The sequence below is a fragment of the Corvus hawaiiensis genome, chromosome Z (assembly GCF_020740725.1).
Source record: "Corvus hawaiiensis isolate bCorHaw1 chromosome Z, bCorHaw1.pri.cur, whole genome shotgun sequence".
Lineage (NCBI taxonomy): Eukaryota > Metazoa > Chordata > Aves > Passeriformes > Corvidae > Corvus > Corvus hawaiiensis.
Genome location: NC_063255.1, coordinates 71,600,106 through 71,617,484, shown reverse-complemented (window position 1 = coordinate 71,617,484; position 17,379 = coordinate 71,600,106). Strand labels below are relative to the sequence as shown.

Genomic DNA, 17,379 nt, shown 5'->3' with positions numbered 1-17,379 from the left:
TACTGATGAGACCAGTCTTTGAGGTGGGACTGATACACAGAGGGTTTTGCTGCCATCCAGAGGGACCTGAACAGGCTGGAGGAGGGGTCTACAGGAACCTCATGCAGATCAGCAAGGGGAAGAGCAAAGTCATGCAACTGGGGAAGCACAACCCCAGGCACCAGCACATGGTAGACATAGATGTTTTTCCCTTATCTCTTGTGTTCATATTTTAAATTGAGGGTGTGAATAGTAAATTTGTTTGCTTAATTGTAGGTCAGTTTATTCAAAAAGAGTCTTGACACGTTGAGGAGGACACTGCATAATTAATTCTCAAGAGTTTTGAGTTTTAGAAAAAGATGCAAAAGGTACAATAAGGTGCAACTGTTGTGGTTTAATCCCAGCTGGCAACTAAGCCCAACACAGCTGAGCATTCACTTCCCCCGCGGCTGGACTGAGGAGAGAATCAGAAGGGCAAAAACTGCAAAAGTCATGATTGAGATACAGACAGTTGAATAGGTCAAAACAAAAGCTGTGCACACAAACAAAGCAAAACAAGGAATGGATTCACTGCTTCCCATAGTTGGGCAGGTGTTCGTCCATTTCCAGGAAAGCACATGTAACAGTGACTTGGAAAGAAAAATGCCTTCACTCCAAACATATTCCCCTCCTTCTTTTTTCCCAGCTTTGTATAAGCATGATGCCGTATGGTATGGGATATTCCTTTGGTCAGTTTGGGGTCAGTTGTCCTGCCTGTGTCCCCTCCCAACTCCTTGTACAGCTCCTAGAATAGGTGGTGAATTCTTCAAAACATTCATGTCCACTGTTTAATTTTTAGAGAAGAATTGTGCACGCATGCATGCCATAAAGATTGCTTCATGTGTTGATCATCTTTGTCAAGAGACTAATTTAACATGTGAAACCAAAATATAGCCCCATACTAGCTACTGTGAACAAAATTACCCCAGCCAGAACCAGCACAGCAACAAAGAGTCAATTGCTGTAGACCACGAAGGAAAATTTTGTCAAGCTAAAGTCAGTAATACAGGAGAAAAAAAATTGCTGAAGAAAGCATTCAGAAGATTACACAAGTAATAATAGAATCTGCTAATATCTTGCAGAGCCACTTGGTATGTGTACTGCTTCCCTTTGTGTGTCCTTCATTGCCTTTTTTCTCTGCCACTAAGAGATTTTCCAGTGATTTTGCTATTTTGAATAATGAGTTAGTGGTATGTGAGAAACTAGCAGTATCTTGTTGAAGAACTGTATGCATCTGATGTAGAAAAGACCCAGTGCAGCATACTTCTTTTAAACTGTTGGCATCAGTGTAATGTTGTATGACTTCTGATTCAAAGCCACAAACATCTGCCTGGAATGCAGGCAGACCTCGCTGGTACCCTGAAATCTCATAAGTTAAGGCTGCAGTTTCCTTTCTGTGTGGCTTTGTCTGTTTCTTGCTCTTCCACAGTCACAAATTAGCTAAGACAGCAGATTATTTGAATTTTGACAGGGTATTTCTGTTCCATTTCAGTGGTTTTAACATGTTATCTGAAGATTATGAAAGGCGCTGCAAAATGAGCAGGTGTGGCTAGAAAAGCATAGGATGAAAGATCTTGGGGTTTTGCTTTGAACAAAATGGTAATTCGGTGGAAGCTCTAATGTGGAACTGCAGCACTTTGAAAGGTATTGCCTGCTGACCACTGTAAATTAGGCATTATTTTTGAAGGATGAATGAAGTGTGTTTCTCTTCCTGGGGTAAAGAAGTCATCTAACTGGAAGCAACTGGATGTTTTTGAAGTTAAGTCAGGATGGAACTAAGTATGTGGCTAAGTATCTTACATAGCTCAAGGAGACTCTCTTGGACATTTTTACACTACCTGTAGTTCCCCCAACCCCATCTGACGTACCTTTTCATGTGTGGGTGGAAGTAAAAATGTGTTTGCACTTACATGAAAATATTTTAGCCTATTTTAATAATTCAAGTGTTTGGGGGAGTGTTGTGCATGAATAGTATGACTTTGCTTTTCCATTTCTTTCCATTTAAATGACGTGGACTGTTTAAATGAAAAGCCACATTATCATATGGTTTTGTTTGCCTTTGAGTGTACAGATGACTGTCACTGTTTTGTAGGGCATATCTGATCCAGGGCTGATAATTTGTCTGTTTGAATATATTTGGTTAGCGAGTGATTCAGGGTACTTTGTTTTGGTAGCTGAATTTACTGTATTCAGTAGGGGGGAATAGTATGTGTTTTAATGTGCTTGAATTATAATGGTTTTGACACGAACTTGACTTTCCTTTTTCTGTGCTTAAGGATTTCACCTTCTATGTCTCTTTCTTTCTTAGCTGTTTATTTGACTTCTCTATTTTTCTTTGTTTCTTGCGTTTTTCCTGAAATATCCTCCGTGTCATTTTAGCCCTTTCATGAATACAAAAATAGAAGCTTAGGGAAGTACTGCACATCCTTAAAAAAAAACCCTGAAGAAAACAGGTATTGTATGTTGAATTGCACAGTCATTTTGTCTACTGATCTTCAAGAAATAATGGTCAGAGAATAGCTGCTCAGTGTCCGAGGTCACTTCTGCAGTTTATACGTTGCATAGTAGCTTTTCCAAATCTCATTTCTACTCTCTTGTTCCTTGGTCATTTAGAATCTGGTTTAGCAGAAAGGTTGAACTTCCCAAAGTTTTTTTGTGTAACAGTAAGAAGTCAGGTAAAATAGTACTTTTTCCAAGGAGCTAAACCTGTCTGTGCTGTTATTCTGTTTTACAGCTCACATTGAGTTTCATCAGTGTGGCTTAATACAGTGCTGTTAATAATGCAAAGCAGCTTCCATAACAGTTTTTACAGCTCATGAATCTTTATTCTGAAACAGTTTTGAAGAAGTTGCCAGTGAGGTTTTTCAAAACCCCTCTTGTAAAACTCACTTGTTCTTATGAAAAATCTTTTCCACCAGCTGCCTTTATTTCTGTACTTAATCTGAAGGACTTGAAACATATAGTTTATGATTCATGAAATTGATATGAACATTAGATCTACTGGCATAGGTGGTATAAAAACAAGTACTTCTGTGAAAAGACAATTTTTTATTCCCACATTGATATGCCCTATCCACATGTACGCAGCTGTTACTTTTTTTTTCGTCTGGTTCATCAAGTTCTGATAAGTGAGATTTGAATGCCCATCTGATGAAAATTGTCTGCAATTCTGATTTTCTTAGCCATAAAAAGAATTTTACTCCAATTATCCTTAGTACTGAAAATGAAAGATTAACTTTCCATTTTTGTTGTTGTGGGGAAATAGCTCTTAGCTGCAGTAATTCATACTACTGATATTTTCTATTTAACTTGGAAGAAGGAGAGCAATTAATACTTTCCAAACTATTTTTTGATGCATTTTTTCTGATTAAAACATTAAGAAAGAGGCATCACTTCTGTTTATGCACTTGACTCCTGAGATGTCTACAATATCACTCTATTTTTGAGGTTTTTTAGAAGAATGTTAAGGATTCATGTACTGGGATGAGGGAAAGGGGAGGGATATTTAGGTTTTTCATAAATTCCACATGCTGTGCTCAGATACATTCTGAGATTGGAAAGTCACATGTTTTCAGTTCTCTTAAAGCAGTAAGTTTTGGTTTTGTTTGATTCCTTCTGGAGCTCCCTAAATCAACTAAAGTTTCCAACCTCTAGAGTTTTTAGCCTTTTTCACTTTGGTTACATCTACAATTAAGATTTTAAAAAGTGACAGCATTTGCTGTAGATACTGCCTTCTGAACTAAAAAAAGTAAATAATGTGTCAGAGAACGTGCGATAAGTAAATAAATTACAGTAAATAACATAAAGGTCTTTTTTATTCATACTGTGTTGGAACCTGATCTGGATTTCCTCACCCTTCCTCTTTGAAATATCTTGCTTTGGAGTTTGAGTAAGAATCTTGTTTTTATTTGGTGGTTCTCTGAATATAAGCACAGGTGGCATTTTTTTTCTCTCTTTCCTCTCTCCTATTAGAAATGGTGAGATTTTTAGAACCAAATGTTTAAGCTGAAGCTTATAAATTCATATCTAATTCTTAAAACATCTCTTTTTGAAAGTTTACTATCTAATTGCTTTAATGCTGGTTTTTAATTTGAAAAAGTACAATTTTAGAATTCTTAATGATTGAAATTGTTACTGAGAATTACAGAAAAATAATGCTAAGGGAATTTGAACACTAAGTATTACTTCATGGTTATAAATTCTATTTTACTGAAAGCTGTTGTAATTTACTGCAGCTAATTTGTGAGCCTTCTTCCTGGCATAGTAATTTGTGATCTCTTTGATGTTGTTTCTCCTAATGAAGGGAGATGGGCAGGAGGAAAACTGCTCTTACATATTTTGAGGATGTTTAGGGTAATAGTGATGACATTTCAGTCTCATGGCTCAGAAAACGAAAAATGGGATTGCATTTTCTACAGCAACCATCTGTGTTCAAACTGTTGTCAGTGGCTTGCACGCAACTCCACTGTACCTTCACTGAAGAAAGGATTGATGAACAATTGATTCTTTGCTGGTTGTCCAAGGTTTGAACCCTATCATGGTGTAGGGAGCCATGAAACGTAGTAACATGAAAGAAGGAATGCTGCATATCCAGGAAAAAAATACTGCATATCCAGAATACTTTATTTTATGAATAAAAGGAGACGTTTCTGGTTGGTTTTAAGTATTCCTTTTCACAACTGGAAGTTTCATTTCTTTAATTACTGTTCTGTTTGAGGTTTGTTTTTTTTCAGTTACAATTAACTTTTGAAATAACCCTTATCTTTGAAAATGCTTATATTCGTTGAAATCAAACAAGTGTACTGGGTAGTTGCAGAGAGTCTGGAAGGGTAGTCACTAGCAAGCTGCTGCATATAAAAACCTTCAGTGGGATGAGTGTTATTGAGTACCTGGCTGTTGGGGTAGGGTAGCAATGTCAAGGCTGACCAAGTTCTCTGCTTTGTGAACTGACTACTTGACAGCTTGTTTCTTAGTGTTTGGCCAACAGATGTGTCAGTACCTCCAAAGGTAAGATACACTGATAGGATTCCAAACATCTTATTAGCAAACCTGTGCTTGAAGTGTGGCATTCATGTAATTTCTCCTCCTGGGACAGAAATAAAGTAGAATCTGGTAAAGCTTGTGGATTTCCCAAGTAATTCCATTTGGAAATAAGGTATGTAATTAAGATTACAAATGAGTATGCTCAAGTGCTAATTTGTGTGACTGATTTTGTCTGAAGTGCTTTTATATTCTGAGGTCCAAAATTAACAAGAGAAAAATCTGAACAAGCAGAAGGTAAAGAGAGGTTTATAGTGGTGTCACAAGAAGAGGGCTGCATCATAAACAGCTTCCTTCTGGGTGAAATTGTAATGGGCATTAATAGTCTCAGGAGTTCTGTTCACTGTCATTCAGATTAGTTTGATTAGGTACAAAAATGTGCTGGATTTGCTCCATTTGGTTTAGAAGCAACTCTATTGAAATTAAAATTTCTGTGACTTGGACGGATGTGCATTAAAGCATCTGTTGATCTACATATTCAAGAATATTTTTTACGTCCCATTTTTCTGTCACATTTCTTTTGTGACTTTCAATATCTTTTGCACACATGATTAATCTGTAGAGTAATGGCATTTGACAACTGGAAAAATACGTTCTATTCACAGTCAGAATTAAGCACTTAGAGAAGATCATGAACTTCATGATCAAACAGAGACATGACTTTATTTCATAACCTTTTTTAATCATGTGCTTGTATTTACCCATTGATTTGTGTGCCTTATTGATGTCTTTAATTATTGACAGCTATTCAAATTCTTGAATGCGGTCATACTAAACTCAGGGCAATTCAAGTAGATTTTGTGAGACAACAAACCTGCAGTGGAATGTCTTATTATTGTTCACCTTACTGTGCTGTTCATGTTATAGTTTATTAATTAAAGACAATTATCTGAACCAGTGACAATTTGTTTTGACAATTTGTACTATTTAAATCAGTATCTAACACATTGCATATTAGAAAGTTGGGTTTGTTTCTTTTTTAATCCCAGAATTGTACACTGGCATGATGTACATGACTCTCTCTTCTGTTAGATTTTTTTTTTTTACTGTCTGCTGAAGAAACTGCTTTTGTGCAGTTTATAGGAGTTACATCAAACAAAGCCTGTCAAACTTTGAATAATTCTTTGACTGTGAAAAATCTGTCAGAACCACGATAAAGTAATGAATGAGTTACAGTGGTATACGAAATGACTGAAGGATTTCATAAAAAGTACAGGCAGTGATTAATGTACAGATACAATGATAAATCCTTCAACAGATCATGTGATTCCAGTTTATGGTGCTGTTTTCTTTGATTAGTTCTCTGAAGAATTATCAGATTTTTTTCCCTTCATAAACAAGCTTTTGAAATGTCATATTATCAATTTATTCAAAAAGTTGTTCACTGAAGTACAGAATCCTTGGAGTTAAGCAGTAAAAAAATCCATTAAATTTTAATTCTATAACTTTTTGACTTTGTCACACTTATTTCAATGTTAAAAACCATTATGTTAATACCTCCAAGTAGTAATTTTTTGGGTTTTTTTTCCTTAAAGCTTTCTTTGCAAATTGTTTTCTTAAACTGGAGTATTATTATTAAAGGAAAGGGTGCAGTTTGATGGCACTTCCTGTCTATTTGTAGTGTAACAGCTTCTCAATGAGATACTCATTCAACAAAAAGTATCAAAAGAGGAGATGCAGGAAATGTGTTTCTTATGACGTGGGATCTGTGAGGCAGTAGTTTTAAGCAATAATCTTGTCTATAGGGGGAAAAATAAATTATTGGATATTGAGAATTTCCTCTTGGGTCTCACAGTTCCCACCCAGGGAAGAGAAATGGTAAAGGTTGGTTTCCATCATGCGGCATGGTGGTGCAGTACAGGAATTCTTGGGATGGATCTGACAGGTGTTGTGTGCTGGGAGTTCGGGTTAATGGAAGCATTCAGAGAGTCTCTAGGATGTGCACTGTTCACACTTGTGACATTGTACTTATGAACAAAGGCATAGAAATCAGAATAGCCATGATCCCCACCCATTTTTTAATTTGCTGAATTCATGTTTGACAAACAATCTCCAGAGAGGGTGCACTCTACCACCTCCCTAGGCAGCTTACTCCAATTCCTAACCACTCGGTCAGTGAAGAATTTTATTCTAATTTCTAATCTGAACCTCCCTGGCACTATTTAAAGCCATTTTCTTTTGTCCTTTCATTTGGGATGTGGCAGAAGAGACCAACCCCTGCTTGTCTTCAATCTCCTTTTCTCCAGGCTGAGCACCCCCAGCTCCCTCAGCTGCTTCTCATCAGACTTGTGCTCCAGACCCTTCCCCAGCTCCACTGCCCTTCTCTGGACATGCTCCAGCCCCTCAATGCTCTTCCTGAACTGAAGGGCCCAGAACTGAACACCAGTGTCCAGCACAGGGGGATGGTCACTGCCTAGACAGAGTGCTTTATCTGACGTGTTATATTTTCAAGCAGTTGCCTGTAATATTTCCAGCTACAAGAGAAGATGTAAGAGATGCAAATATGAGTCTTGTTGAGAAGTCACAAGATCATGTGCACTGAGGAGAAAACTGTGGGAGTTTTTTTGATTTAGTAATAACTTACTTCGTGTACTAAAATGAAGTTTTCTTATCTCATTTTCACTTGACGAATTGTTAAAATCAAGGTGCTAAATCATTTCCAGAGCTTGTGTGAATCTTTGCATAGTGCTCATCTACCTACATACCATCATGTTGTAGGCTTAATTTCTAATAAAAATTTGCTATATGGTATCACTCACTATTTTATTGTATAGCTAGCTTTCTAAACTCTTGAATTATAGATGCTTAGCCTTAAAACTTCTTGGTATGCTTGTGATTGAGTGTTCTAAATGTAATACTTCTTCAGCTCCATTTCATTCTACTGAAATGCATCTTAGAGAAACTGTATCTTGCATATTTGCGCAGACTGAAAATTCTGCTTTCCTTTTCATAGGATAAGAAATGGGTTCTCAATCATGAAGATGTCACACTGGGGGAATTACTGGGCAAAGTAAGTAATAAAGTGAGCTAAATAACATTTGAGGAAGTATATTGTAATCATTAAGCCATTTCTGTGTACCTTTTCTTTTAAATTACTGTATGCAATTTTTATATCAATTTTTTTTGTGTTAATACACAAGACTGCCTTATGCTTTAAACAGATGTAAATCACACTTACTAGTAAACACTGTAAACACTGTGGTTGTGCTGAAATTATTTAACTAGCATACATATTTTTCTTTTTTGGAAGTGTTTTGAGCTAACTAGGTATCTATAAAGCATGATGTGGCTGTTTCGCTTTCTGTAGTCAGAACAATTTTGCAAAATATAAATCAAACATGTAGAGAAACAGGTGTATGTTTATTTGTGTATAAAATTTGATATAATAACATGACTAAATCAATATTTCTTAAAACAAGTGGTAATTGCTCGTGCATGATTATTTTCATTCATTCACTGATGAACGTTAGCTAATTTCACAATCTTATTTGTATTAAATTAATTCTTGTGTACCTTATAAACTAGTACTTCACAAATTCTGCTGAGGAACTACAAGTCTTTAAAATCAGACAAACTCCTCACATTTTTGGCACCTTTGCACCTGCAAAGATGTGGGTGCTACTCTGGACGCAGTGTTTGAAAAGGTTTTCCAAAATCGGAAAAATAAGATTAAGTGAGGAGGAGACAAATCGAAGCAGTAATTGCCTTCTTACTATGATAAACACTAAAAAAATCAATAAGAAATTCAAGAAATGAGGGAATGAAATACTGTCATAAACTTCTGTTACATGGGATAAAATCTCTTTGGCAGTGTAAGATGACAAAAAGTATGACCAGACTGAGCTGTGTCTGCATAAAATGCAGGTACTGCAGGATCTTCACATTCTTAAGCAGGATAGTATCAAGGGAGAAAAATAAAGATGTTCTAGGCATAAAAAAAGCTTTGACTTGCTAAAAAATAAATATGAATTAGTTTTGATGTGTAAAGACAGTTAAAGCAATTTGAAAATCATTTTAGTTAATTCAATTTACATGTATATTGCATGATTTTGGTACAAAGCATTTTTAACAATCAATAAAGACAACTCAGAATTTTAAAGTGATTGTAGAAGGATGTTCTTTAAAAAATACAGAACAGGCTAAAAACTTTCTTGGAACACAGTATGAATCTTTTATGCATTCATCTCTAAAAAGATGTAATCATACTAAAAAAGATAAGAATGACACAAAAATCGGCATCTGTATGAAAAAATATTAAATGAACTATAGCCATTCACCACAGAAGTGAGAATTCTGAGAGTGCAAAACCGTGAGTGGCCTGGAAAAGATAAGGAAGAAATAATGAAATTTTAATGTGTAGAAGATGTAAACTTAGAAAAGATGAAGATTTTCCTTCACCTCAGGAGTGAATGGTCAGTTTATTTACTCAGTATTAATTCTATAATACCCCACAAAATGGAAGTTGCATAATAGGAATCTCTTATACTAAAAATCATGTATTTAATAATACTTCAATGTTTTTAAATAAAGAAGTAAAGCATTTTCAATACTTAAATAAAGCTTAGGGTGGGTTCAGATTTCATTGTTAAATACTTCTGACCAGAAGGGTAGAGGAAAAGTGAGCTGGGAGCAGCTCAGCTGCTAACCTTGGGAACCTGATGCCATTTCAGATATGAGAGGTAGTGTGGTAGCCTCTGGAAGAGCTTTAGAAGGTCCTAAGCCTCACTTGCCAGCTACATCTTCCTTATCCCAGGGTACAGAAAAAAAATTCTGAAACGTGTTTAGACCTGCATTTCTTCCCTTGTTACTGGAAGCACATTACTGTTTTCCATCGATGAGTTTCTTTTTTCCCTTTTCTGTCATCTTTCTTTGCCAACACTAAATTCAGCTTCATGATGTAACGAAATCTTCATCACTCAAGAAAGGAAGGAAAACATCTCCAGCAGCGTTTTTTGAAGTCAGATGCAGCCCCAGATACCAGGATACAGAAGTGTAATACATGTGGAAATTAGTCAGGCATGGTTTCAAAATCGAGTTGTGCTTATTCTTTGGGAAATACAAAGCTTAACTTGAAGTATGAGATCTACAGTTTTCTTCTTGTTTTCTTCTCTTGAGGGTTTTTTCATTGATACCAATGTTTTGTTTTATACCTCACAGTTTTCTTCTTCCTTTAGTTTGTGTCCTAATTAATTTTCCTTTTTTTTTTTTTTTATTAAATAAAAAATGCATCTGACGGAGATGATATTTATTACTTCAGCTTTCTTCTGTGAAAGCTAAAAACAAAATTAACTTGCCTTGGGGGCATGTTGTTCGCTACCTAAAAGGTCTGATTATAAAAGGAACTGCTTCCTAAAGTCTTGTCCAAGTGGGAAGCCTTAGAGATTTGCCTTTATAGACCAGTGCTGAGCTTGGGTTTTAAAGAAATTCTGATCACCAGACACAACAATAAATTTTGCAGTAGGTTTTATTTATGATAAAAATTCATACTCAGTGTTTTCATTCTTCATATTTTGGTTTTTTTTTCCTTGTATATGAGAATGTTTATGTTATATTGATGTGTTTTGTCCTAGTTATTGAGATTAGTTTTTAGTCTCTTCCAGGGTGCAAGTTAAAAACTATTCACAAAATAGTGTGAAAATGAAAAGTGCAGGAGTAAGAATAAGAACAACAGTCAGTGTCAGTTGATTTTGAAAGTTACTAAGAGATTTTATGAGAAAATTCTAACTACTTAGTTAATGGTGTTTTTTTCCTCTTTCCAGCAAGGTCAAACCAGAACTCATACACTGTGTCGATGTAACAGATGTACTATGTCAGAGTGAACTGCTTTTGTTAGGGCAGATACTGGAAGAAAATCTCATTTGGCTTCATAAACACATTCCAAAGTTCTGTACCAGTTTCAATAGCTGTCTGTGTTACTTTTTTCTGGAAATTCATTAAGATTTTATTTACATCAATGATCTTTTTTCCCCTGATTTCAGGGTAATTTTGGTGAGGTGTATAAAGGAACATTAAAGGATAAAACTCCAGTTGCTGTAAAAACTTGTAAAGAAGATCTTCCTCAGGAACTGAAAATAAAATTTCTGTCAGAAGCCAGGTAGGTTCTGTAAAATTACTTGAAAAAAATGCTTGTGGCACTTTTTCAGTTTTTGTCACTAGATGCATTTACAAAACCTGACCTTCAGAAAAACTCAAAGAAGCAGTAGTCAAACTTTTCCTTCCTTTCTCTCCCTCAGTACATTCCACCACTGTCGCCTTGGTAACTAAACATTGGCATTTTTTAACGTGTGAGTGCAGTATCGTCTGCACTTGCTGAAACCATCTCTGACAAAGCAAGCCATGCCTGTAAAATAAAATTTTATTGTCTTAAGTGCTTTCATTTAGAACTTTTAAGATGTGCCATGAGGATTGGGATAAGAAGACTGGAAGATGTTAATTTAAGTGTGATTATATCAGGCCTAACTCCTACCTTACATGCTTGGCTAATAGAGGTGATAAGTGCATCCAGATTACTTTCTTTAGTGGGGTATAGACCCCATTTAGTAATTTTCTCTTTTTAAGAAGAGTTTGCTCCAGTAGAGGTATTTTATGCTGTGTCAATCAGCATGAGATTATTTTCTTATGTTTCAAATTACAGTCATGGCACAGTATACAAAGTACTCTGAGTGTCAGCTGATGTGGATAGGTAGGTTCTGAGACTCCAGGGAGAGGGTTGTCTTGACATATATGTCATGATTTTTAAACTACCTTGCTCCTTCTTGCTATGAGGCTTCATGTGTTTTAACTTCCACTCCCAAACTATATCATGATCAATATTGAAAAGTAAAAGATATTACCTGCATTTATAGAATGGAAATCAGCCACCCTATCCATTGAATCATTTTAAAAAGCTTGTAACTTGGCAACGGCAGAGATGTGTCATTTGTTGAGCAGCTTGACACTAATGGAAAAAAATGGTCTGATAAAATGGAATGTGTTATTTTTCGCTAAATGTGTATGTACCAGGTAGATTAGTATTTTCCTCTTGATCCCAGGAAAAAAGGGAGAAAGAGGAGGTGCTTTGAGTCAGCAAATATCAGAAGGAACATTTAAGTTGTAAGGTCTCTGGAGAATTTTTTTTTTGCTCTTCATTTCACTTACAAATCATAGCATGCTGTTTTAGGCTGGAAATGTTCTTATTAAAGCATTGTGTCAAAAGATGTAAATGTTTTCATTTAATTCACAAAATTGCTGTCCTTATAGTCTTCTAAAACTTATTGTATTAATTAATCTCTCAAAGTAAAATTGGAACAAGTGTGCTTTTGAACAGTGCAGCAGGGAAGTATAGAGGCACGCTGTGCATACTGTTTTGATGTAGCTCTGCTTCTGGTCCACCACTGTAATGCTGTTTAAATACAAGGGTACTTAAGAAACTGCAAACCTGTGAGGCCATTTTTCAGTTATATAGATAAATGTCACATAGGCAAATGGTAGAATTACAATAAGAATAATTTCTGATTTATTAGTGAATCAGTATGCCTTTCATTTCAAACAGTGTGTTGATTGATCTGTTACATTGATTTTGATAACAGTAATGATATTTTTTTCTTTGATAACAATAATGACATCTTCCATTAATGTTAAAGGTTTAAGATATTTTCCTGTAATACTTAATCAGTTTGTACAATAAATTTTGTTAATATAATAAACCTATTGTGTGTTTTGCAGAATACTCAAACAATATGATCATCCTAATATTGTAAAACTTATAGGAGTTTGCACTCAACGACAGCCTATTTATATCGTTATGGAACTTGTTCCAGGTAATTGTTTTTTTCCTTTTTTTGCAGCCAATTCCACAGGTTTCATTGTTTCCATAATGTGAAATGTATTGTATTTGTCTTATTCTGCATTCTGATGACTGACCTCAAAAGTCATCTTTGCTGCAAATCTTTGGAAATACTGGGTTCTACAAATCTGTTGAGAATTTTACTGTAGCCTTTGAAGACAACAGAAGCTTCATTCTTCTCCTGATGAGATATTAAATGGTATTTCCTTTAACAATAGAGCTAGGTAGTTAATGTTAAGAAGTATTTAACGAAACTTCATGTCCAGGTAATGTTTCAATTTTAATAACTCATGTTTGGGTCACCTTTAGTAATATACATTTTTTTCTTTACCAGAATGTATTGTTTGGTTTTCGGGTTGGTCTAGATTTATTTTGGAATCTAGTTCATTTTATTCTGCAATGGCTGGAGTGAATTTCAGATTGTTGGGATTATAACAGCTTTTGGGCAATTTTACCTCTTTGTTGATTTTCTGAGCATCTGGAAAATGTGTTGGTTTGGTAACCTCTAGTACTGCTTAATATGCAACATTGTATTTTTTTTATATATCAATGGATTTGTCTTCAAAATTATACAGCAAGCTGCTTTAAGAACCGTTTTTTTCAGGAAGACTTAGATTGCTTATAATTCTTGAATACTGGATGTAGTATGAGAGCACTGATGAAATATTTGACCTTGTGGAGTTTTCTGCCTTTATTAAATTAGATTATATTAGATTATTATATTTGTATGCACAATTAACTTTATTAAAATGGACACTGAAAGCAGTGTCCTCAGTTTTAAGGGGTACTTTAGTAAACAGCTTCTCCAGACATCTCTGAACTAAATCCTGATCTTTTAACACCTTTATCATTCTGGTTCAAGTTTTTCAGAGCCTTGTACAAGTTGTTGAAACATGCTAATGCTGTTGAGGAGGAATCAGTGAGAATTTTCCTCTGATTCTCATGCCTCTTTTGGAGTTCAAGTCTATCAAAACATTCATGTGTTTGAATTTGCTTCAGAAAGAAGCTTTTTGCAAAGAGAATTGTTGCCCTGTTTTGATGGTCTGTAAACCCTGGGCTGGCTGCTCTGCCTGCATGCCCTCATAAACAAGGTGCTACCTTCAAGCCATCACACTTTGCTACATGCTCTTACATGGTGGCACACCAAGAGACTGACCAAATCAGCAGAAAACATAAGGATGCCAGCTCTGAAGAAGCTGACAGAAAAAAAATCAAATCACTTAGATTAGTAGAGAAGCAGTGATTCTGATGTCACTGTTTTTTTCTAATGACAGGTTTGGATGGGATTACAAAAAATGATAGTTAATCCTTCTCTGACTTGGTATTGGTGTCGTTTGAGGAACAGGATAGTGGTAAACTTGTCTCCACTTGGCACTAAACTTTCACAGTATCTTCATTGTTTTGTCTTAAATGTGTTTATGGTTGAAGGTGTTTAAGCAGTTTAACTCTGACTTTCTGTTTAATAACTGAAAATGGCAAGTTTTACATAGAATTATATTCTGTGAATGTATGACTGAGAACACATGTGATTTATAAATGTCTGACAGTTTTTTCCCTGAGGATAAAATTAGAAACATCTCCATAAAACAAAGGATTTCTCCTGTGTTTTCTGACTTCTGTCTAATGCTTGCAGATTTTCTGCCATTTTTGTATTCCGGATACATGTAGGCTGTACACCTACTGTGTCTTTTGAGACTCCTGTGGTGTGGTTCCATAGCAGCTAATTCTGCTTTGCATTCGAGATTCTGATTTCAATTCAGAGTCTTAATTTATTCAGGTATTAGAAATATATATTGAAACTTACCACCTTATACAGAGAGGTACTACTAATCGGTTAGTTATTCTGTCATAATAAACTGGCTCTGCAGAGATATCTTTGTTGCAAGTGTAAATAGGGTTAAAAACTATGCATATGGATAAAGGCATCAGTGAAAATAGTAAAGAAAGGTTGCAGATGGATATTTAAGCATGTGCCCATCCTCTATTACATGCAAAAATAGCCCAGATGTTGCCAACAAATGACAGAGAAACAAAGTTGTCAAAGATGATTATTCTTTGCAGTAGACCCTTTTCTTGGTGGGTGGTATGGGGGCTGTTAATATAAGTGACATGCGTCCTGTAAAGAAATGCCAAGATGGGTGATGTAGGAAGGATTAACTGAAATAATAACTAATGTAGCATATGGATACATAGAATCATAGAATGGTTTGGGTTGGAGGGGGCCTGGAAGATCATCCAGTTCCAACCCCCATGCCATGGGCAGGGACACCTTCTACTAGAACAGGTTGGTCAGAGCCCCACCCCACCTGGCCTTGAACACAACTAACTACATATTAGTGAGAAAAAAACATTATTTACTTACTATTCACTTGCTGCTGGTCATGCTGATCTCACTGAACATGTCCTCCCAGTGTCAATCCATCACAGATTACTCCAGTACAGAAAGGAAAAACTTGGTCCTTTCTGCAATTCACCTATCAAGAAATGAGGAAAAGGTCCTAATATAAGGTATATGTATGTTATATAGATCTCTCTTTAAGGGATGCACATATAGGAAAGTGCATCCAGTTTCCCTGCCATTGGCTCGGTTTTTAGAGGGCCAGGTCTCTCCTCTTCTTAGTCTTGTCCTACAGGTCTTTCTGCAGGTTCCTCTACAAGTGGGAAGGAATACCCTGTTAGCAGAATGTGTGCACTGTTTATTTATTGTAGAATTTAGATTTATTATTGCTTTCTAAAACCTATTCTTTTAATTGTTGAAAAAAATAAACTAAGTAAAATGCTCTTTGTTCTATATAAACTGAAGCTAAAATATATGTAGCAGCAATTTTCTTCATGTATACATGGAAAGTTATATGTATGCAAGAAATGTGACCTTAGACCACGATTCAGGAATTTGCAATGAGAATTGATAATTTTTTTTTTTTTTTTTTTTTAAATCCTAAACAAGTTGTCCTGCCTTTCCTCCCCTCGCCTTCTCAAAATTATCAAGATAGCCAGGAAAAAGGAATCAATAAACTGTCACTATTTTTCTTACAAAGGTTTTATAATTTTTAAGTTGAGATCTATACATGGATCTTATTTGCAGGCTTAAGTTATACTAGCTAGCTTCTGTGAAAAAGGAATTTAGCCAAGCAGATGGTTTTAAAATTTTTGTGACTGCATAATGGATAGATTTGCAATAACCTTTAAATAATTGCAAATAAATTAAATAACCTTGCAAATAATTAATTTTATTCTCCTTTACGTAAATGACATTGAAATACTAACTAAAAGGATAGACAGCCCGGATCCTCATAAGGGCCCAGTGCTGTAGTTGCTGGATGCCTTTTCAACTACCATGTAATAATAAAACCCCCTGAATTTTACAGTGGCATGGTTTTCTTCTGTGTAATTTTTAGTAGAAATGAGAAAACAACTCTACCTAGAAATTACCTTTCTAATAAAACATTGTATTCTTAATGGAGAACTTATCATAGAGATTTCCTCTTCTTGTATAACTTACGACTCTTTCTCTATGACAACTGTTCTTTGTAGTTTGAAAATATTAAGACTGTTGAAAAGACTTCTTAGATAAATTAGACTGTTGCAACATGTTAGTATCTTGAAGAACTCTGAACATCATATAGGTTGCAGTAAGTTATTTTCTTTGTAATACTTTCCTTACTTTTTACTGCTTTATAGTAGTATATATACTGCTAAATGTTCTCTAAGATGGTTTGATAAGGTTTATTGCAAAGGTCACATTTGGTGGAGTTTTTTTCTGGTATCTTCTGATCTAAAAATAGGAATAGTGCATTATTTCATAACTTAATACAGGGACTTTTTATTAATCTGTTGTAATACACTTTAAGTACTCAGTTTATCCTAAGAAAGATAGAAGAAGTTAAAATGGGAATTGCTAATGAATTTTGGGGAAAGAAACCCTGTATGTTGAGACTTGCCAAATGCTTGGTGTTAGTATAGAGCCATGAGTTTGTATTGTCCTATGGACTTGACTGACCTGACTGAAAATTAATGTAGTAAATGTGCAACACGAGTCTTAAAGCTAGTCAGGGAGAATTGCTGCATATTTGCAACCACTGGAATTTTCTAAGGTAGATAAACCTTTGTCAGGGATGGTTTCCCACATGAGAAGCAGCAGAACTTTGTGTAAGAGTTTATAGCGCTGTGTAAGAAAGAGTGTAACTTTTCTGTAATGCCAAGTCAATCTGAAAAGCTGAGCATTTTACTCATATTTTTCATGTTAATTTTTTCATTTTTCTTTGCTCTGTGTCTGTTGTCCTGGTGGGATTTTTGTCCTTTGTCTTTCATTGTTGATCTTAAAACTGAAGAAAGAGAAATAATCATGAGGAGCTGCTTTGGTATTCAGAACAGCAAAAGAACTATTTGCCTTTGTCTCTTAAGGCTGCACAGGGCATAAGGAGTTTTCGTAACAGCTCATTTTTAGCGAATTTATATGATGATCAAAAAGACTGCCTGGAATACTGCCAGAGTCC

At 35.4% G+C, this 17,379-nt stretch overlaps 1 protein-coding gene across 3 annotated transcripts in view; it reads left to right on the top strand.

Moving 5' to 3' along the window:
* Positions 1-17,379, top strand: part of FER (FER tyrosine kinase) — a 161,984-nt gene that overhangs the window by 96,585 nt on the left and 48,020 nt on the right. For all 3 annotated transcript variants that reach the window (XM_048292938.1, XM_048292939.1, XM_048292937.1), the window contains exons 14-16: positions 8,012-8,068; positions 11,037-11,152; positions 12,763-12,857. In XM_048292938.1, the coding sequence (XP_048148895.1) occupies positions 8,012-8,068; positions 11,037-11,152; positions 12,763-12,857 (268 nt within the window). The remainder of the gene's footprint in view (positions 1-8,011; positions 8,069-11,036; positions 11,153-12,762; positions 12,858-17,379) is intronic.